The sequence below is a fragment of the Phalacrocorax aristotelis genome, chromosome 5 (genome assembly GCF_949628215.1).
Source record: "Phalacrocorax aristotelis chromosome 5, bGulAri2.1, whole genome shotgun sequence".
Lineage (NCBI taxonomy): Eukaryota > Metazoa > Chordata > Aves > Suliformes > Phalacrocoracidae > Phalacrocorax > Phalacrocorax aristotelis.
The window spans coordinates 18,540,113-18,562,293 of NC_134280.1; the positions used below are offsets into that span (position 1 = coordinate 18,540,113).

At 52.4% G+C, this 22,181-nt stretch overlaps 2 protein-coding genes across 2 annotated transcripts; one reads left to right on the forward strand and one right to left on the reverse strand.

Annotated features, from left to right (window-relative positions):
- Window positions 1-66: 66 nt before the first annotated feature.
- Window positions 67-6,897, reverse strand: CNPPD1 (cyclin Pas1/PHO80 domain containing 1). The gene is made up of 8 exons (XM_075093223.1): window positions 6,619-6,897; window positions 6,310-6,412; window positions 3,647-3,728; window positions 2,932-3,052; window positions 2,710-2,838; window positions 2,475-2,536; window positions 2,114-2,231; window positions 67-1,593 (listed from the first exon to the last, which is right to left on the reverse strand). Exons 1-8 carry the CDS (start codon window positions 6,685-6,687, stop codon window positions 961-963), a joined length of 1,317 nt encoding a protein of 438 aa, XP_074949324.1. The 5' UTR covers window positions 6,688-6,897; the 3' UTR covers window positions 67-960.
- A 78-nt stretch (window positions 6,898-6,975) lies between these two features.
- Window positions 6,976-21,874, forward strand: RETREG2 (reticulophagy regulator family member 2). Its single transcript, XM_075093220.1, has 9 exons — window positions 6,976-7,342; window positions 9,729-9,835; window positions 15,252-15,282; window positions 16,002-16,137; window positions 17,483-17,567; window positions 18,349-18,486; window positions 18,826-18,920; window positions 19,869-20,004; window positions 20,707-21,874. The coding sequence occupies exons 1-9, from the start codon at window positions 7,131-7,133 to the stop codon at window positions 21,435-21,437; spliced, it is 1,671 nt and encodes a 556-aa protein (XP_074949321.1). The 5' UTR covers window positions 6,976-7,130; the 3' UTR covers window positions 21,438-21,874.
- Window positions 21,875-22,181: the final 307 nt, after the last annotated feature.

Consider the following 22,181-nt stretch of genomic DNA (forward strand, 5'->3'; position numbering starts at 1 on the left):
GATGGGGCTCTGCAGTGGGGTTCCTGTGCTGCCAGCACAGAGCAGCTCAGCAAAACAAGGCAGGTACACAGCAAGAACTACTTTTATTGGAAGAGATTTGCATCTACAAAAGAGTGAAAAACAGGTGTAAAATCCACCGTATAAAGAAGGGGCACGATGAGCTGGGCTGGTCAGCAAGACAAGGTGCCTTCTCTCCGCCCCAAGGAGCAGTCCGGCACTGTTTACTTGCAGCCACAGACAGCTGGGTTTTGGGATGGGGTCACAGAGCACCCCAGTTTCAAAGCACCCAACACAAGCAGGATAAGGAAGCTCAGTCTTAACTACACCTCACCACCTCCAAGCCCAGCAGGGCACAACCTTTCCCTGGGACACAGCCACACTGGGGTCCCCTCTTGGTATGACCCTTGCGCCTCCCGAGAAGTGGCCTGGCAGCCCCCAAGGGGAATTGCTGCTATGGCCAGCCAGCTCAGGCTGCTCGCTCTCACCTCCTTCTACCTCCTCCCCCATTGCCCAGGCACCTCATCTCCTCCTGGAGCACCCCACGCCCCACTGGGGTGACTGCCCCAGCCCCTCCACCCTGCACACACAGCCCCAGCATCCTACATCCCACACACCACCTCTGCCCAGCACCACAAAGGGCCACCCATTTGCTGTAGGAAAAGGTACAACACTCCCCTTGCCCTACCGCACCCCAACCCAAGGGCACCCCATTTCTACCCTCCAGCTAGTAGGTCCCCACCCCAGCACCCCAACAGCAAACCAACTCTGGCCCAACCTGTCCCAGCAGCCCCCAAATTGAAGGACACGCCTGCCCTGGGTGGGGACACACAAATGCTGGTCTGGAATTAACACAGGGGCCTCCAGCCCCATGCGGCCCCAGGGATCAGGTGTTCAAGAAGTGCAAGAAAGGAGTTGTGCCACACTAGGAGGGAAGGGGAAAGGGGCTGCTGCCCTGCACTCCTAGCTGGGAAAAATGGAGCTCTTGATTCTGCTGAGATCCATGGCAGTGTGCAAGGAGCACTGCCTCAGCCCCAGGGGGTCCAGCCAGTCCTTGCAGTTGGAAGCTTCATCCCACGTGGGGCCCACACTGGCTGAGTGGGTATGGCAGTGGATCACTGGAGGAACTGGGAGCACAGCTAGTCCAAAGGGGCCAGGCTTTCCAGGGGCTGCAGCAGGGGCAGTACGGTTAGATCTCTCACAGGCAGTGGGCACTCTCCTGAAGGGGCCTTCTGAGGGGCTCTTCTGTTGGGCTAGATCAGGCACCTTTGGGTAAGACAGAGCTGTCATCACACTGCCCCACAGGTAGAGTGCAGTCGCCGTGACACCCCCGCGACGCGGCTCCTCGGTTGTCTTGTTCTCCCCCAGGCAATGGGTGCTGCTGGCTGGAGAGATGTCAGGCAGCTCAGGCTGGGGCTGGTCAGGGGCTGGGACTGTCTGGGTGTCCAGCTGGCAGGTGCCATCCTCTGGAAACAGTGCAGGCCGAGGGGCTGCAGGGCAGATGCTCCTCATGCACACAGACAGGTGCACCACAGTGACAGAGGTGAAGACGGCAGCAAAGCCAGCCAGGTACACCACGCCCAGGAGGCAGGCCAGCTGCAAAGAAGCTGATGGTTAGCCCAGAGCCCCCAGCAGCCCCCCACAGCCAGCTGTGACCCAGCATGGCCACACATTGACCCAGCAGCCATGACAGCAAACAGCATGATCAGCACCGGGGCCAGAGGCTGAGGAGCAGACAGCCACGCTGTTAACACCAGGTGGCACACAGCCTGTTCAACACAAGGCTTAAATACCACAAACCAAAACGCCCCACCTAAAACCTAACAGTTCCTGTTTAAAACCCCAGCCAGTACCCAGTTCCATCCATGCCGCCACCATGACCTTGCACCATGACTTGTGGGGCTGTGGTCCAGCACAGGACAGACTAATCCAGCACTAGGCTGTGCTGCCTCAGGCAGCACAGCTGCAAATCTGCATCTTCCGGTTTCTGACAGCTTCCCTGTTCAACAGGGAATAAATCAAGCTGCTGCTTCCAGCAGAAAAGAGGGTCCAGCTCCAAACCCATGGCTGGCTGGGCCCTACATTCTTGCAAGTAGCCAGTGCCACATGCCCTTACCTTTACCACTTGCTGGTAGAACTGGCCCACCACATGCTGCCACATGGACTGCTCCATGAGGACACACAGATCCGTGTAAGTGAACCAGCCACGCCACATGCCCTGCTTTTCTGCCACACTGCAGGAAAAAAAAAAAAAGGGAATGGTGGATGTAGCATGGACCTTCTCCATTGAAGAAGCTTCAGCCCAGGCAGGCTTGGAGAAGACCCTGCTCAAGGTCTATGGAAGGGAGCTGCAGAGCCTAGTGAAGTCTCATGAGTACCCCAACCTCTTCTTTCACTGCAGCAGAGCTAGCTCTGAGCAGGGGCAGAGCTAGGGTTACAAGGTGGATGAAAGGCTCATCTCCACCCCACACACCTACCGTCCTTCCAGCCAGCTCAGCACTTCAAATAGCTCCCGGGGGTCTGTGTAGAGACTCCAGTCCTGCGGGGACAGCAGTGAAACAGCGCAGTCAGGGCAGGCCACCCAGCACCTGGAGACATCGATCTCCATTCCTTCATGGGAGTACGTTGGGGAAAAGCAGAAATCCAAACTCCCCTTAACACCTCCTTTCCCCACTGTGTGAAATAGTTGGCCACAGTGACAGCCCCACTTACAATGGCGCTCAGGAAGTTCATCTCCAGTGTGTTCATGGTCTGGACATCCACCTTCCCTGCCGCTCCCCACTCATCGTTGAACACCTCCTCCTCCTCACCCTCATCATACAGGTACTTACTAGCAACCATCTAAAAGTGGCACAAAGGACAGGATCTCAGTCTCCCCTGCACTCCTCCAGGCCTCCCTCAAACCCAGTGATGCCCCCAGCCCACACTGCTCACCATGGAGATCAGGAAGAGGTCTGAAGATGATATCTGCTGGAGGTATTCAGGGTTCCTGTGCCGAAGTCTCTCAATGTAAACCAGTGCCAGCATCATTGAGCAGGGTGAGATGCAAGCTTCCCTGTGGGACAAGGCAAGAGCCAAACGGAAGGTTATTTGCATGATACAAACATACCAGTCACCACAGCACAACATGGCTGCTCCCTCCCCACATATGCAGCAGGGAGGTTCAGTAAATAGACAGCTAGATACGTCCCAGCCTTGGCATCTCCACACCAGCTGTCCTAAGCTGCGGCAAGAGAAAGTGCAGGGGATGCAGGGTGGAGAGCAGGAAGCCCTGGCTCATGTTCCCAGACACAACTAACTCCAAACTGGGCAGTGCTGCCTGCAGCCAGGCACGCTGCAGGGCCTTGGCTGCTAAGACCAGAGCCAGGGTTCACACCTGGCTGCCCAGTAAGCTGCAGATGCATCCAGTACAGGCTCCCCATAACAAAAGCACCCCTGCACCCAGATAGCAGGACTAACCCAAAGTGGGCCTGGCTGTGTCAGAAAGCCACTGTGCCTGCTGGCCTTGCCAGCCACCCCCAGCTCCTCTGACACTAATCAGGCCTAAGCACAAAGCCAGTGCTGGCCCAGGGGACAGCAGTGAGTCATAGGAGAGATCAGAGCTCCCAGCTCTGAAATGGGACATGAAGGGACAGGTTTTCCTTCTTACCGGGATACGTGAGACACATATTTCTTCTGGAGCCTGCGGATAGGGCTGGGAGCCACTTTCTGCAGCAACTCCACAGCAATATCTAGGACAGAAAAGCAGCAAGAGGGGTTAGGCCCATACGGCACAGTCCATCCCCACCAGCCCATTGAGTCTTGGGCTCAGCCACTCAAGTTCAATTTAAACTGTGATGGTAGGACAGGCCTTATTAGAAGTCAGGGATGAGGGAGGAACAAACAGGCAAGACAGCCAGACCAAAGCAGGAAGAGGATGTGAGTGTCCAAGGCCCAGCGGCAGTGCCAGATCCAGATTAGTGTGTCTGCGTCATGGGGAGTTATGAGCAGTCAGCTGCACAGAGAGGCTAACACCCTCCCCTCACCCTGCAAGACCTCAGACAAGCCTTTCAGAGACTTTCTGGGACTGATGTCAACACCAGGTCTTCCCAGTCCTTTGCTCCTGTCCAACCAGCATCCTCCTCCTCCTCCAGAGCTGGACAGCACTGACCAAGCTTCCTCCCCACTACAGCCCTAGTGCCCCCCAAAATGATGATGGACAACATAGTCAACGTGAACAGGAGCCTGAAGGCACTAGCAGGGCATGGAAGCAGCAATATGGTATAGCTGTAGCTCCTCATCTCAGCCCGTTTCCCCTCCACCCATGGACATGCCTCAGCATTCAAGCACTGAAAAGGCCAGAGACTGACAGATGCTGGCAAATGGCTTCAGCAGGTCCCGTCTCACTTCTCAGTGTGATAGGACCAGCTGGGAGCATCCTGAACAGCACTACAGTCTGATGCTTGGAAAGAAGTGTTTGGCAGGCAGCTCCAGCTCCCTTTTGCTGCTGAGCCCTTGGCCGACAGAGTCAAGAGCAGAGCTCATCCCAGCAGCCTTGTATTTCCAGCTCCCAGAGAAAGTACCACCACACCACCTCTTCTGCCCAGGTCCCTCCTTTCCACGTCTCTCCAGCAACAATGGCTGCAGTCCCACAGGAATTATTTGCCTGATAGCAGCCACCAAGCTCAGAAAAACACCGCTTTAAGGACCTCTCCAGGTCATTCAAGCCACACCACTGCTAGGATCCATAGCCAGGTAGACACAGCTCCAGCCACCCCATCAGCATCTCCCAGCTTCTCACACTGCTGCTGCTCTCTCTGCCCTGCTTGGCCACCTGTGTGCTGAGCAAGGACATGCACACGAGCCAGCAGAGACAGCAGCAGGACTCTAAGAGATACAAAGTACACAAGATCCCCTCCAGACCTTGCCCCAACACCAACCCTAGTCCTTCAGCCCGCAAATCTAACCCATGACAACACATCCTGCCCTACAGAACACAGAGAGCAGCTGACAGCTGTCCCCATGCCACAGCATGCTGAGGGTGGTTATGGTTCTTCCTTTCTGAAAGGAAGAAATGCACTTTTCAAGATCTTTCTCCTCAGCCAGCCCTGCACTGCCTCCTGTGACTCCCCCCCCAGTGCCGAAGACTTTTTCCAGCTCCTCCTCCTACTATGGACTCTCCCCACAATTGCCTCTCTCATCTGAAGAGCAGTGCCATAAACTTGCCATGTAGCAATGGCACAGCTGTACCAAGACAGATGCCATAGCCCTAGCTCCTGTTTTTTTGACAGCAGCTGGCAAAGGAAGGCTGTAAGAGCAGATAAGCTCGCAGCGATATATTCTGCATGCCACTCCCACCCCCAGCTGCTGTAGCCAAGGAATTTCCTGGGTGCGAGGCAGTCTTTATAGCTAATAGCCCTCAACAGAGTCTTCTTCCATGAATGTACCCTTTGAACTTTCAACAATGGTAGCGTCTGGTTGAACAATCCCATTTCACTCCCAGGTGTGATGCCAGCCCTAAAGATGAGCCACATGCCTCCCTCGCACCACCTGTGTCAGAACTCATGACTCTCAGCAGCGCCCAGCTACTCTGCCTGACCCTGCTCCGTCACCACATGCCCAGCATCCTCCTCCTCACTGAGGAATGTCACACAAAGCCTCTTGGTGACTTCATATGGTTTCCCCAGAACTATCACAAGAGTTTTGAATGCAAGCATGCTTCCCCACCTGCTCAATGCCCCCTGCAAGCTGTGTGAGCATGCAACTAATGGAATGGCTAATGCAACCCCATGGCAAAGGATCTCCAGCAAACCACTACTTGCCCTTGACCACTCCTCCCTGCCATCACCTGTGCCAGCCTCCCAGCCTCAACCCAGCTGCATCCTTCTGCTCCCCCAAAACACTGCTGAATCAACAGGAAAAAAGGGATGTGATCCAGCTGAACACAACAGGAACTTATCTCCTTGCTGCTCACAACTAAGAGTTAAAATAACCCCCTAATATCCTGCAGAGCACAAGAAGCTGTCCAAGACACCTCTCATGAGAGACAGGGACATAGCCTTCACTGCCAAGGAATTTGCAAGCAACCTAAAGGAATATGCACACCAGCGAGGTGCCAAAAATGCAGCAGTGAGCCAGACAGGGCAATAAAACACAGAGCAGGAGCCATGAGGCTCTGGCACCCCGCCCGCTGTGCTGCGCACAGTGAGGAAGGCTGGGTAGGGGTGGGATTTGGCGCTGGGGAGGAAACGGGTGACTTGTCGGTCTCAGCCCCTGGGCTACTTCCAAACCCTTTGACTCAGCATTCCCATCAGGGGACATTCAACAACCCACCTGCCACAGGGCTAGAGAGGTTATCCAGGCTGCAGTCTTTGTCCCAGCCGTAATAGAGCCGCTTCCGCACTCTCTCGCTCAGCTGCTGGTGCCTGGGCAGGAACTGCAGGCAGACAGGGGGAATGTGAGAAAATCCCCGAGCGCTCCCCACCTCAGACCGGCTTAGGGGTGCGACGGGCCCGGCGGGGTCCCCAGGAGCTCGGCCAGGGCCCCGGGTGTGCGGTCACGCGGGACTCTTCGAGGCCAGGGCTTACTGAGGGAACGCTCCAGGGGCCTGAAGAGATTGGGGGACACCCGCGGGACGCTCACCGTGAACTCCTGGAAGCCGCTGAGGGAGAAGGTGCCCTCCTCGTCCAGCAGCAGCCCGTCCAGCTCCATCCCGCCTACGCCGGGACCGCTAGGTCCCCTCCGGAGGCGCTGGACCGGGTCCCCTCCAGTGGCCGAGAAACGCCGGGTCGCTCCGAGGGCGTAGAACCAGTCCCCTCCGGCGTACCCGGTCCCTCCGAAGCCGGTGACCGCGGCCGCGGCCGCGGGGACTAGCCCTGCCGTCCGCCTTCCTCTTCCGGTGCGGGCGGGGGGGCGTGGTTTGAGGCGCGCCTGCGCACAGCGCCCCGCCGCTCCCGCCCTTCCTCAGGGCGCACGCGCGGCCGGTCCCTCCCCGCCGTGGGGCGGGCTGTGCATGCGCGCGGCGGCAGCGGCCGCCGGTCCCCGTGAGGTGGTGCCGCCAGCCCCGGCCGGTGCAGTGCTCGCCCCCCCCCTTCCCCCCGTCCCGTCCCGTCCCGTCTGCGGTGACAGCGGTCTCTCCCTCACCCCCCTCAGCCATGGCGAGCGGCCGGGCCGAGGAGGCGGCGGCGGCGGCGGCCGAGGAGGAGGAGGAAGAGGCGGCGGCAGCAGCAGCGGCGCGGCTGGCGGCGGCGCTGCGGCAGCGGCTGCGGGGTTGGGAGGCAGCGTTGGTGGCGGCGCAGCGGCTGTTGGTGTGGGAGAGGCCGCTGCACAGCCTGGTCACCGCCGCCGCGCTCGGCGGGGCCCTCTGGTGAGCCGGGGCGGGGGTAGGCCGCGGGGGGGACCAGGCCGGGAGCGGGGTCTGCCCCGGCAAGGCCTCGCAGGCCGGTGAGGGCGGCTCTGGCAGCAGCCCGGTGGCTGTTCCTCCAGCCCCCGGCGGGGGCAGCGGCGTGTGGCAGCTTGCGAGCCCCCGGGGCCGGCGGCCGCCCCCTGGGCCGTGCCTAAGGTCCGTATCTGTGCAGCAACGCTTCGCTCCGTCACGCCGTGGGATGTGCTTAGCCAGGAGTAACCCTGTGTTGTTTTCCGCCGACAAGCATAAACAGGCCCCTCCCTGAGGGGGGAAAGCACCAGGAGCTTGGGCAGAATTTGCCCCGCGATAATAAAATGCAGCTGGGCCCAACTGGAGGCTCGCCCAGGCACGTTTCTGGTTAATTTTTGCATCCATGTTTTATCGGTTCGCTTCACCCCATCATCACAGTCTGCAAGCCCCGTGGCCTCCTGCAGCTGCAGGCTGCGTGGGGCATTTTTTAAAGCCATTCTGCTTGTTAATCTTTTTTTCTGGAGGGTGCTGATTTTTCACACGAAGGCTAAAGCCACTCTGTTTGGACATGAGCGTGTTCCCCCTGCCCTGCCTTCTGTTCTCAGCCTCTCAGGCAGGGCAGCAGCACAGGGAGCCAGGAGTGTGAGTGGCAGAGCCCAGCTGTGGATGGGAATGAAAAACATCCTGTTTGTTTGCATAAACAGTGAGTCAGTTACTGGCAAAAAAAACCCTCTCAGCCAGTGGCTTTCCCAGCAGAAAAGGTCAAAACTGGCCGGGGAAAGAGATAAATGTTGGTTGCAGATGAAACAGGAAGGGACAGACTCTGAAGTCAGAGAAGGGGAAAGTATGTGACCAAACAGCCTTTGAAGTTGCTCTGAGGCGGCCACTTACATTCTGCTCCCTCAGCCATACGATTATCAGAGGTGTAAGTGGTAGCTGGGTGCTTATTGGTTTTGGCCTTCTCTACCAGCTAGAAAGGCCTGAATGCAGAGTTTTGAAGTTAGTGGGAGGGGGAGAGGCGTGCCATGAGATGGAAGGGGTGTTAGACAATGGTGGCTAAGGGAGGGCATTTAGAAAGGTCGAGAATAACAAAGAGTGCCCAGAATATGGGATGGCGGAGCAGGATTTAAATATCACGGAGGGGAGGAATTATTTAAGGTCCTACGGAGGATTCAGTCAGCATCCTTCAACTGCAATCCATAAATGAGGCGGAATAGGAGGAAATTCTTCCAGAGCTGTTGTGTTAAGCTACAGAATTGTTGTCCCGTGAGAACGGATTAAAAAATTGTTGTTTAGGTCATTACAAGTCCTGTAAGCTCTTGGAAAGCATGTGGCTTTCATTCTGTGCTGCCCAGTGAGACAGATCTCTCTTCCAAGTCCTCTGCCCCTGACTGTGGCTTGGTGGGGAGCACAGCCCTTCCTTGCGCTGCACGGCAAGGTGATCTCCAACTCTGACCAGTATGGTACTTTTGAAATTAGCTATTGGCAAATACTTGCTGAAGAGGAGCAAGGTAAAATAGCTGAGTGGCTCTTCCTTTCTGGAGAGGAGTTTTTGTTAAAGGAGAGAGGGTGAATGTATTTTCCCGACAATTGTTTCTGGAGACACTTAAAAAGAGCTCTGAGCTGTAGGGAAGTGTTGAGGTTCTTCAGTGGAGGAAAGGAGGAATGCAGACAGCCACTGCTGGCACAGGCGCCACGCTGGGACGTTTGCTGTTGAATCTGTATGGAGTGGGGAGATAAACTCTTTGATGGTGGGGTTGTGCGTCTACGTGTGAGTAGTATTGTGTGAGCTGGTGTTTGGCTCAAGGCAACGTGTTGTTGAGGGACATGAAAGGTTTGATGATAGAGTCAAGCGAGCAACTAAACCATTTAAGTGCTAGGCTCTGATTAAACAGGGAGAGGTTTGTGATAGAAGAATGGGCATCTAGAAGCAGGTGCAGACTGTGTTTTGGTGCTACCTGCAGGTAATGCTGGACCTCGTGGTGGCAAACAGGACGTAAGTTTTCGGCAAACAAGCTGATTCTCAACGCATCTTCTACAGCAATCTGTATTTTCATTACCTAGAACCTCCTCCTTGAGGATTTGGAGGGACTTGCATGCATACGAGCACTAGCCTTGTTTTACAACTGAAGGAGGAGCTCAGGAGGAAGGGAGGAGAGCGCTGGGCGATGGCAGGTAGTCAGCTGTCTGGTGGTGGGCAAAGGCGCCATTTGAGAACGTGCTGTGGTGGGTATCTGTGGAGTACAGTGCTTGCTGCAGCGGCCGGTAGCAGTCAGGTGTTTCTGCTCCGCCATACACTGAGCCGTATCTGTTTGCTCATCAAGAGTAGTGACTTGCTGCCTTTTTCCTGCCTAACAATTTCTCGTTTGACTTCTAGGTTGTTTTCCTCCACTTCCCTGAGACCCCTCTTTCTCCTCAGCATGTCTCTTCTTGGCATCCTCTTGCTGGAGAGGTGGAAGCCCAGGTTCCTGTTTGATTTCTCAGGTATGTGATGAGTAGTACTGTAGCTAGTGCCACTGTTCTTGTGTTACCAGCTGCTGGGCTATGGCCACAGCTGGTCCTTTCCTGGCTCTCTCATAGGTCACATAAGACCTGTTCCTGATGTAACTGCAGACTTTAGTACTGGTGCTGCCTCTTGCCTGTTGGTGTCAGGATTAGGATTATTAGGATATATCCTAACGCTCTGAGCATGGGGAGGATTGTTCCCAGGGCTGAGAAGTTCTGGGGGTAGCTCGTTTTGAGAGTGGCTAAGGGGGTCTAGCTAGCTTGTCAGGGAAGCTGGTGACAGGGGATGATGCAGTGTTTCTGCTGTGTCCTTTCTCTTCTGCAAATGTTGTGGCGAAAAGATTATTCCAGGTCTGAGCATATATGGCCAGCTGCACTGGGGGAAGGAAACGGGGGCTGAAGTGCTTTAGTTAAGTGCAGTATGGGCTTTTGCCCTGAAGGAGGCAGAGCAGATGAGAGCCACTTCTCCCTGCAGCATGTAGAAGAGTGGATGATGAGGTCTGACAGCGGGGACAGTTATTGTATTGTACCTGTACTGCACAGCATCTGGTGTCCAGCTAATCAGTGAGTCTGATCGCTTGGCTTATCTTTCCCATTTATTGAAGGGTCTTTGCCAACCTTAGACACAAAAGCAACAAGAGGAATAACCTCATAACGGTGACAGGCGTGGATTGGCTGCTGTCTGCTTTAAGTGCCTCCTTCATTGGAGTTCATTAAATGACGGGACCCAGACCTGCCTACTGCATCTACTGCTGCTGTTCAAAGGCAGCTTGGGGCCCCCATCCCTGCCCCCCTACTCTAGGGAGGGTTTCTGAATGAAAGCCCCTCTATATGTGTGTTTGTAAGGTGCCCTTTATTTGACCTAAAAGAGTACTGACTTAAAGGGTGCTTTCACAGAAGTCCTGATAAGATTAGATATGTTTCAGCTGTAGTCTTGAAACTGTTTGCTTTGTGTGGTTCTGGTAACTAGGCAGCCAAACTGGACTGGCCAATTTAATTTCCTGCTTATTCACATTGGTTTTTTAAGGGCATAGTTTAAAGCCAACTCAAAACATCTCACTTGAAACATGTCCAGAAATGCAAAAGCCTGGTGTCCAGTACAAAATGGTTTCATTGACGCATGTGGGGGTAGAATCGCTCGAGCAAGTACCAGGCCTGTAGAAGTTATCATCACAGAAGAAATAGGAAATCCATACTGAAATCAATTTATATGATGCAGAGCAGTGAGGAATAAAAGAAAAACAGCCCCAAACCCCCAAAACCAAAACAACACACCAGGGGTTAGGCTAATCATGTGTCATCAGCTCTGCAAGAAGTCAGTGTACATCCTACCAAGCTGCTCCTCAGTGATGTTCTTCCCCATACTTCACTCCCTGCTGCATTCGTGCTGCTGACAGCAAAGAGCGGGGATACCTTTCTGATGTGCCTTGTTAGGTCAAGCCCTGATTTCCACATGGTCCACTGGACCATGTTTCCTCAGCCTCCACAAGGAAGGAGCGGTGCTTTGCATTCCTGAGGGGCCTCCCATTGAATTGGCACTGCTGAATGCTTAGGGGTTCTTGTGTGGCTCTTGCTTCCCGCTGAAGCAGAGCTGCAGCTTTGTGGCTTTCCTCCTCAGTGCTTCCTGTAAGCCTTTCCTGGAGATTTTGGAAGTAGGTCAGTACCACACCTTCGAGAGTTAGCACGTATATACACAAACCTCAGCTTGTGGCAGTTCTGTAAGTCTCGGGTGACTGCTCATAACATCACTTCTGAAGGAATGCTAAAACCTCAGCATGTATTTTGCATTTACTCACACACTGATCAGGCACGCGCTAACAGCAGCAGGATGCACAACCTTTTTAGGTCCTGCCAGAAGGGACTGCATATTTTCAGCTCCCACACAAGGTATTTTCTCCATATGTAACCACCTCTACGTGGGGTTCCACTTAAATATTATTTAAGGACTTAGGAAGCACCTCCACTTTCTCCTGAAATGGGTGTCAAGTAGGGATGTTTTCTGTGCTGTTGTTTGGCAACAGTGTTTTGATCAGTGTAGGAGAGTGTAGCATAGAAGAGTTTTAGCAAATCCTGCATTGCAGTATAATGCTAGTACTCCTTAAAAAGGGCCCCTGCTTTCTAGCTAAAGTTTACACACAGATGAAGAATGCCTCTAGGGGAAGCATTGAAAACCTGTAAGAGCCAAGGAATCCATCAGCCATAATTTGTCAGTACCACCATGTAAGCTAAACTCTTGTGCAGCTGCCTGGTCTCCCAGAAGAGCCTGGTGTATGTCAAGTGGTTTCTATTAATCCACAATCTGATGTGAAGTGCAGACAGGAAGATTTCAGCTGGTCATTGGTGATCTGAGGCCAGCTGTGTGTGCCCTGCTTGCTGGCTTAGTTGTACTAGTGCTAGACAGTATTGCAGCACAGGTTGGAGTTAAGCCTTACCTCAGTGAACATGTCCTGTCAGAAATGCTATAGGTTTTTTGTGTTTGGGCTGTTCCTCCAACTGCTGTAAGAGTCCAGTGCTTTGGGATGGACAGCAGCAGACTACTCTACTACAGGAAGCAAGATACTGTTGACTTTAAAGACAGCTTGTGTTTTGCCAGATAGTTGAAATCACGTGAACACTCTGCAGCCTGCTGAAATGTTGTGCAGCTCCCCAAAACGTCTCTGAAACCTTCAGAAGCAACTGACGAGAATTGTTTCACTCCCTCTGCTGGCATATTTTGGATGGCTTGGATTCCTGCAGCCAGTCAGAGAGGAGCGTGGTTCCTGTGCCGTCCCGCTTACTGTGTTGCTGGCCCATCTGTCCAGCAGAGCACAGCAAGGATCCCAGCACCTCGTTTGGTAGCTGGTACAACCAGTATAGCCAGCCGTCACAGACAGGCCAGTGCCAAATGTAATTTATTTGGTGATTTAGTGCAGGTAATAGATGAGGCTTTGAGATATAGCTGAATTTCTGCATGCTGCAATTAAGCAGCTTTAGATTCCTGAGCACAATAACAAAATACAGCAATGGCGGTTGCATGAGAGAAGCAACCTCCCCATAGGCGTGGAGCTGCATTCATAATATTCACTTTGCACCCTGAGCTCCCTCTGTGAGCTGTGCTTGCCAGCTGCTCTGGCCGCTGTGCCAAGTGGTCATGGGCATAGGAGTGGGTGGGCAGCCCAGTCTGAGAGCAGTTGACTCCCCTTGTCAGGCCTGATTACTGGAAATCTGGGTCATGCTTTCAAAGAATCGCCTCCTCCCTGGGTGATGGCCTCCCACTCCACTGCACTGTGCAAGCTGCCTGGTGCAGTGCCTGCAGTGGTAGGAGGAGTCTGACATACTTGGCCCAACGTCCTGTGACTTGGGAGAATGGTGGCAAGGCTGCTACAAGCAGTTGCTCTCTTTGGCAGCTTGAACTGCAGTCTGAAGTCTCACTGGGTGTTAGCAGCGTGATGTTCACCTCTTCTGTGCGTTTCCCTGGGGGAGTTGTTGCCGCTCTTGGGCTTTGCATCTGGCTGATGGCTCCAGGGAGGATTCAAACCCCTTTTTGCTCACATTGCATTTTTAAGCCCGTTTCCAACAGCAGCCTGGACTTTGAACATAAACTGCCAACCTTTATTTTTAGTCCTGTTTATATGGTGACTTGCAGTGTGGGGCATAGAGTCCTACTGATTTTTAGAACCTCTTGGATGGCCTGAACCAAGTTTGCTGTGGGCCAGACAGCATCAAAGATGTATCTGTCCCTACCAGCTTTAGGACATTAGGCTGACAGGTAGAGGATGGTAGACCTCAAGGGTTCTTTGCAGCACGATCAGGGCATGTTAAATGCAGGAGACTTATAAAGACTGTGTTGCTTCAAGAGCTTTGGTTGAGCCCTGTACATCTCCAGGCACTAGTCAGCTAGTCAGGACACCCAAATCCATGGGTAGCCAGGCTCGTGAGTTCCAGTTGTCATAGAAATAATTGGGTTTTTTTTCCTCTATGTATCTAAAGGCAGAGCATAATCATATGTGACCTCTGCCTTTGAAACACCACTCCTCCCCTCAGTACTGCACGGAGTGAGTCCCTGTTTGATCATCGCTGGGGTGGGTGCAGAGAGGAATGGGAGAAACTTTCCCTCGCTCTTATCCAGACTGCCAGACTTTAGGAGCATAGCTATATCTGTGCCTTGCACAAAGGGCTGTCAGGGGACATGTTGTAGTTCAGCCCCCATCAGCAACTAAACACTATGCAGCCGCTCGCTCACTCCCCCCACCCCTGTGGAATGGGGGAGAGAATTGGAAGAGCAAAAGCAAAAGAAAAAAAAAACTTGTGGGTTGAGATAAGAACAGTTTAATAATTAAAATAAAATAATAATGATAATTATTATGGTAATAATAACAATAATGATAATATAATAAAAAGGAAAAGGGGAAAAGGGAAAAAAAAGCCAAAACACAAACAATACAGCCGCTCACAACCCGCCAACCGATGCTGCTGGTCCCCGAGCCGCGATTGCTCCCTGCCTCCCCTGGCCAGCTCCTCCTGGTTAACATACTGGGCATGACATTACATGGTATGGAATATCCCTTTGGCCAGTTTGAATCTGCTCTCTTAGCTGTGCCCCCTCCGCTCCTGGCTTCTTGTGCACCCAGCAGAGCATGGGAAGCTAGAAAAGTCCTTGACTAGTATAAGCACTACCCAGCAACAACTAAAACATCGGTGTGTTATCAACATTATTTTCATACTAAGTCCAAAACAGCACTATGCCAGCTACAGTGAAGATGATTAACTCTATCCCAGCTAAAACCATGACAGCCCTAAAATTAGATAATTATACACAAGACTGCTATTTGTTACTTAATTCCATGGGAAAAGATAGAGACGGTGTGGAGATCTCTCATATTTGTGCACAGCATCCTTCCACAGGGACTGTGGTCTGGGCTGATCAGTGGGAAATGCAGCTCAGACCTGGTGCCATGTTGAGCTCTGAGATGGGAGCTGAAGCTTTGCCCAGCTCAGGGACTGAGCTGGCAGCCCTCTGTGAATGATAAGGGCTAGGCAGCTGCCTTGGGGATGGCACTGCCCAGATGCGTGGGATGCTGGGGCAAGCTGTACAATCCCTGCAGCTGAGAGCCCACATGCTAGTGGCAGGGTGCACCTCAGATACGAGTGTCATGCCACATATTTGTCAACACAGGTTGCAAGGTGTGCTGGGGTACCCTGAGACCAGTGCTCTGGCTGCCCTGAGTCTCCACTGAAGCTTGCACAGCTCAAACTTCAAGCCAGTGATTCCTGCCTGCATGAGGGCACGGAGAAGGTCCCCAGGGTGCATCCCTAGCTGAGGATGATACATCTCCAGCTCTGCTCTGTTCAAGTGGTAAAAATGTGAGGTTGTGTTTTTCACTTGGCTGACTAATCTGCTGTGTTCTCTCTACAGCACAGCTGTCAGAGGAGCCAGGAGGGGAGAGGTAAGCTCACTGATGTCTTTGGTGAGAGGGGAGAGTGGGCAAGCCTTAATTTAGTGTGGTGATATCACCTGCCCTTTTTGCTGCTGTTGATAGACTGCATGGCTCCTGCTGTGAAATACTGGTTGCAATTTCTCCTGCGCTGGGAGCTGCTTATCAGCTCAGGAGCCACAGTTTCAGACTCTGGGGAAAGCTAATGTTCTTTCAGTAGTAATAAAGCTCAAGCACTTCTGATGTCAGGAACTCTCTCAGGTTTCTTCCCTGGATCTATTCTGGACTATTTTAAGAATCCACCAGAGAGAAGGAAATCCCCAAGACTGACTTTTGTAGGCCATATGTGGTGTCTGTGGTGGTGCAGTTTGCATCCCATTCTTGGCCACGGTTATAGGTCTGAGCACCATACTTTGGCTACGTTGGACTTTGTGCCAGAGGAGGCCATGTGACTAGTTGCACCTCCAGCGCTTCAGTCTGCATGGCTTTGAGTAAACCGCTTTGCATCTTGGACCTGAGGCATAGGAGTGCTGTGGCATGGTGTCTGCTGCTGCTGCTTGGTTCTCTTCCTGATTAAAGGGAAAAAAAAAAGTGTCTCCAAATCAAGCATCTTCCATAGTTCAGTTGAAGATGCAGTCGGTATTGTCAAGTCTTTGGTAGGGATCTCTGTTTTCCCCGCAACAAAACAGACTCTGTTCAAAGATTGTCTTCTTGCTCTTGTCTGTCTCTAGTGAGGGGGTGACTTCAGGGGCACAACCTCACCTGCTCAGTGTCCCTGAGCTGTGCCACTGTCTGGCAGAGAGTTGGGTCACCTTCAGACTGTACCTGCAGGAACTGCTACAGTACAAGAGGCAAAATCCTGCCAAGGTAAGCTGGAGATACCTGCTCTTCTCTGCAGGGGCTTTTGTTTCCATTACTAGTGGCAGGAGATGGAATAATGTCAAATCAATATTTTTACATTTGCTATCCCTGTTTAACATTTGCTGTTCATTCCTTTCAGACTTGGTGTCATGGGAAGCTTAAATAATGAGTAATTTGCTTCCAGTATTTGTAAACTGAAACTGAACTTACCCCCTTCTGTGAATGGCTAGCTATACTTAGTTTTCTTTCTTAGCATGCAAAGGAAGCTCTTAGATTGGAAGCAGGGAGAAAAAAGGGGAGCCTACAGTCTCTGCTCCTTTCGCAGGCTCCATTCAGCCCTTTAAGCTGGTCCTACCTATTTTGCTAGCCGAGATTGTAGCTAGCAGGGTCCAAATGCAGCGGTGTTTCTAAGTGCATGGAAACTTGTTGTAAACCATGTTCTGATGGCTGTGATGTGTGTTGTTTGGAAAGGGTTTGTAGGCAGGAGTTGCCTCAGCATCACAAACAGTAGGACAGACCAGCTAGCAGGATTGTATCAGGCTTGCTGAGGTCTGTTGTGCCGAAAGGAGTGGGTCACTGCTGATTACTCCTTTTCTGTTAAAACACTGTCTTAACTACAGGGAGTAGGAGACTGGGAACAAGATGCCCATAAAGCGTGAATTCATTGAGAGCAAAGCCCTTAGAGGACCCCAGCTTTTGTAGACCCTTTCCATTATGAATTAAACCCTTCGTTGCGGGATTTAGTCGATATTTGAACCCATGCCTTGGCTTGCAGGGTGTCTGTTCTCACTTCTCCCCTCCCCAGGAGAATGTAGGACAAGCCCTAAGGGCTGCACCATTATACTTCACTTTTTCCAGAAGAGGAAGGCCCTGATCTGGTGGGAGCATGGGTTCTGCTAGTTATTCTGCCAGCTGGTTTATTGTGAAGCAGTGGCACAGCATCTGGTGACTAACAGCTTCCTGTCTCCGTTGGGACGGTACAGGCTTCTCTTAAAGTGCTGACCTCTGCAGGGGAGATGTACTCTAAAGTGGCAATTTGCAGTACCCCATCCTAGGCTCAGGGAACTCCATTTACTTCATAAAGAACTGTTCAATAAAGTTTTGATGCATTTTATTGGGGTCTCGGGTTACCTTTGCCTTCCTGTGCTTGAACCTCTAATGCTTACAGCTTAACCCAGCCAAGCTGTCTGAGTTGTGACTGTCAGCATCTGTGAATGTACTCAGTGCAAAGCTGGTGTACTGACTTTGTTAGGAGCATCCCTCATTTTGCTCTAACTGGGTTTCCTGCATTGGTTGCGTAGGTATAACTCTGCCTCTTGTCACTTCTGTTTGTTCCTCTCTCTTCCTTCAGTTCTGCATGAGTGTCTGTTCAGGCTGCCTGATTCTGGCTGTAGTTGGACACTATGTTCCAGGCATAATGATCTCCTACATCATTTGTGAGTATAAGCAGCTCTCTTCTCTGACTTAAGCTGAAACATGACCTAACTGTGCTATTGATATGCTGGTAGAAGCATATTTGTGGTTTTCTTGGCGGGATCTGTGCTAGATTATTAATCAATACAGGCAATGTGCTCTGGGAAGTCTCTTGCTTTACGTGTTTGCATGCAGTGCAACTGCACAGTCAGGAGAGGGAGCCGTCGCTATAACATTGCCTTCCTCTTCTACTCATGGCTAGGGCTGTGCTGGTGAGGTCCCAGAGAAGCAGAAACCTGCAGTCTCTCAGTTCCTAGAGTGGGCAAATCTATACCAAGAGAGTTGTTAACGAAGCTGCATGTTTAGCAAATAAGACCTTTCTCGCTGCATCCTGAGTCCCTGCTAACTCTGAAGGCTATCCAGGTGGTCTGCTGCTAGCCCATCTACATACGAGCTCTATGCTGCTACCCTTATAAAAGTTCTGGTGATTTTTAGTTTTAATAACCTTATTTCAAGGCCTCTATTGCATGTTGGGGCTGAGATGCAGTGGCTGAAGGGGAGGGCTTATGCTTCATCCTAACATGAATCCATATCCTAACAGAGATCTGTTAGGAAAACCTGGTTAATTGAGCAGCTTTGAATGAGTAAGAATAACCATGGATGAGGGTTTTAGGCAGAGTCAGATGGGAAAACAAATGCCATTCAACTGCGCTTCCCTTGATGCAGAGTTTCTTGCTGGTACCCTGGAAAGGGCTGGGTTGTGCTTGGTCTGACTCTCACACTCCCCACATCCTGTGTTCGCAGTGCTCAGCATTCTGCTCTGGCCTCTGGTGGTCTACCACGAGCTGATCCAGAGGATGTACACACGTTTGGAGCCTGTCCTGATGAAACTGGACTACAGTATGAAGGCAGAGACGCTGCACCACAAGCATGAGAAGAAGAGTAAGGATGCAGCTTTGCTCTGACTTTTTCTGGTGCCGTACTCCCAGGATGGAGCCCTAGCAAAGGGACAACGGGGGAGCAGGTCTGCCAACACTGTGTGGTGAAAGGCTGCAGTGGAGCAGGGGAAACAGACTGAAACTTGAGGGTTATGGGTAGAGCAACTGGGCAGGTGATTCTGGGAAAAGCAAACGAGAGCAACAGATTACAGTTGTCTATGGGAACCGTGGGCTTCTGGAAACCTGTGCAGTTTCACAGGGTAGTAGAAGTCATGGGAAACTGATCTATAAAGGCATAAAATTCCTTCAGTCTCATGTAAAGCCTTTCTTCTCTTTCTCATAGAGCGACAAGGGAAGAGTGAACCTGCAGCAGGTGATGAGCCAACAGCGGAGACAGAGAGTGAGAGTGAGGCAGAACTGTCAGGCTTCTCCCCAGTGGTAAGAACACAAAATGCTGTGCAGGAAACAAGCCCTCCTCTCTGGTCTGTAGCAGCTTGAGAGCCAAGGGGTGGTCTGAGTACAGCTGCATTGATAACGAACAGCAGAGCAACAAGTAACTTCTTTGCAGAATCCCAAGGGGAGAAGGGTTTTAGTTTGATGAAGGCCATTATCTCCAGTCTGGGTATTGAAAATTCAACACCACAGGGCTGGTGATGCAGCAGCAGGGCAGGGCGAGCCATGCTCCAGCCTCCTGCTGACCTGCAGAATTGCTCTGATGGTTACACTTCATGTTCAGAGAATGTGAGTGTCTCCTAAAGAAATCAGCTGTCCTGGTGTAACGTGCCGAGGCTCCTCACCCCTGGAAAAGGCAGACGAGCAGCACTGGTGTCTCTTACGCAGTTCCCTGCTCTCAGTCAGACTGGGTGGGACCTTTCTATATGTGCACCACAGAAATGGACCAAGTGTCCTCCATTACAGGAGCTCTGGGTGTGTAGCTGGGCTGTGAGATGGGAAGCTTCAGCTTCCAAAGGATTGCAGATACTTCAAGTGCTGCTACTTGTAGAAGGCTTCATTAGGCCCACCATGACTGCAAAAGGGAAGGGGCATTTTGCTCCATGGTGATCCCAGGAGAGGAAGAAGGATTAAAGCCTTCTGAGACTCCTACAGGCTGATCCCATCTTGTCCTGGCTCTTTTGGTTCCTCCACTGAGAGCAGGCAAAGCTTCAGGCATTGAGTTATTGCAGGAAAGCCAGATAGCTGAGACTGTCCTTCCCTGGCAGTGCAGTGAGCATTTTGCCCGGCCTCCTCTTGCCTTCATGCTGTCCCTGTGCAGTCTGTCCAGCAAGGGACTTCTGCCTGGAAGCTCTGGTTTGTGCCGAGGTGCCCGTAGGCAGCACTGGGTGTTAGACACCCAGGAATTTGTCCCTCTGCCTTCATCCCATGCAGGTGGATGTGAAAAAGACTGCCCTGGCACTGTCAATCACAGATTCTGAGCTCTCTGATGAAGAGGCTTCCATTCTGGAGAGCGGGGGCTTTTCTGTCTCAAGGGCTACCACCCCACAGCTGACGGACGTTTCTGAAGGTATGTGTGATGGGACACTTCACTGTCTTCCTGACCCCAAGTGTTTTGTCCCAGAAAAACTGTCCCTCCAAACACAGGGAGAGAACCTAGCTATTTGCAGGGGGAAGAGCATTAAAAGGAGGAAGCAGTAACAGCAGCGCAGCACTGATTACTGTTCCACAAGACAATGTTTTCTTGTCGCTCCAGCAAGGGAGCAAGGCCATCCACAAAGTCCTGCAGAAATAATTGCATTGTATAGTCACAGGCCCATATATGACGTTGGGTGAAACAGGTCAGACACCCCACCCTGTCAGACTTACAAGGTCAGGCAAGGACTGGTTGGTGGCGAGGAACGTGCAGGTAACCACTTGGATGTGGTCACCTGAGTGTCTGGGGAGGAACAGGCAGGTGACATGCTGTGAGCACAATTTCCCTGACCCTGTGGGTTTTAGTGGAGGGCTCTGGATGCAGAGAGCATGAGCTGGAGAAGGAAGTCCTGTCTGAGCACACAGCGCACGGAACAGGATGAGAAGAGGGACACTCCACGTGAGTTGTGCCACTGGGAGAAGGGAGTAACTGTAGACTCCTTCCTGCTGTGCTCCCAGAGCTAGGAGGGTGGCCAAAAGCAAGTCCTGGTGTGTCAGCTGAAGGGAGGTGGGTGGGAGGTGTCACTGCCCTGGGTCGAGGTGAGGGGACCTGTGCCTTAATGCTGGTGCCTTTCAGACCTGGATCAGCAGAGCCTGCACAGCGAGCCAGAGGAATCATTTTCCAAGGACCTGGCAGAGTTTCCCTCCGTGGAAGAATATCATTCCAGAGACCTGGGACCACAGAGCGATGAAGATGCATTTGGTGTGCCTCTGGGTCCTGAGCTTGCCCACGCTGCCCATGAGCTGGACTCAGCAGAGGAGGCGGCCGTGGACTCTGACATCTCTATCCTTCGCCTAGCATCTCCTCTCCATTTTGTAAATACGCACTTCAACGGGAGTGGGCAAGTGGCAGGAGGCAACGCAGAGCCAAAGACTGTCCCCGCCCCGGGCCTGGGCATCTGCATTGACACGCTGAGCGAGGAGATTGTCACCACTGCCATTACCACAGCGGTGCAGAACACCCTCTCTGCCCTACTGCGGTCCTCGGAGGCCAGTGAGGGGCCCTCCCTCTCTGAGTTCCTGCCCACCGAGCCTGAAGAGAAACTGAGCTTCCAAGCACAGCTGTCAGAGACCGAAGTGGTGGAGATGGAGACAGTGGCTTCACCAGAGGATGAGGAGGAAGCAGATGACTTTGAGCTACTGGATCAGGGGGAGCTGGAGCAAATGGATGTAGAGCTGGGGCTTGGAGAGGAGCAGGAGGCACAAGAGTCTCCTGCTGCTCCGGCTCCCCACTCTCCCACATTTGCTGAGCTGCCAAAGCAAGGAGATGAGGAGGAGGTGGCAGTGATGACAGCAGCTATGTCTTAGGTCTTCTTCATGCGCCCCCTTTTCCTCCATCATCACTGGAAAGAAGGAAGAACACAGGCGGTGAACGTGCAGTGGGTTTTTAGATGTTTGTGTTGACTGGGATGGAAATGCATCAGTGTTAATGTGCTGTGTCTGGAATAACAAATCCTTTCCATCCTTCTAGAGCCTGGCCTTCGCCGGCTGAGTGGGAGATGCCCCTGCCCTGCGGCCGGGGAGGAGCCAGCTCCTAGAAGCCTTATGCCACAATCGAAACACCAACCCCAGCAAACGCTTCCTAGTAATGGTGCAGTATTTTGGTCTGTCTTCTGTTTGTCTTTCGTTTTGCACGCAGAGTACTGAGCTAGCTGTAGCTGCTGCTAATACCCACATCCCCGGTAGGACATATGCAATCTTATTTTATTGGGTTTTTAAATGGCTAAAAGTGTAAATAATTTTAACTTTTCGTTGGTTTCATCTGGGGGGAGGGGAGGGGTGCACAGTCAAACGTGGTTCTCAGGGGTGAGGGGAGGATAAGGAGTCTTTTGGAGGGGAGGGTAGCAGCAAGGGGCCGAAAGCAGACGGGCACTGTGCAGCAAGGAGACCCCTTCTGCGAACCGTTACCATCTCTCACGTCACTGCTGGAACAGGGTGTCAGGCGATACCTGGGGGGTTTTCCTGATTTGAGTTCTGCTACTGGGTGGCCGTGGAGGTTTCTGTCTTTTTTTTTTTTCTTTTTTTTTTTTTTTTTTTTTTTGCAATCAATGA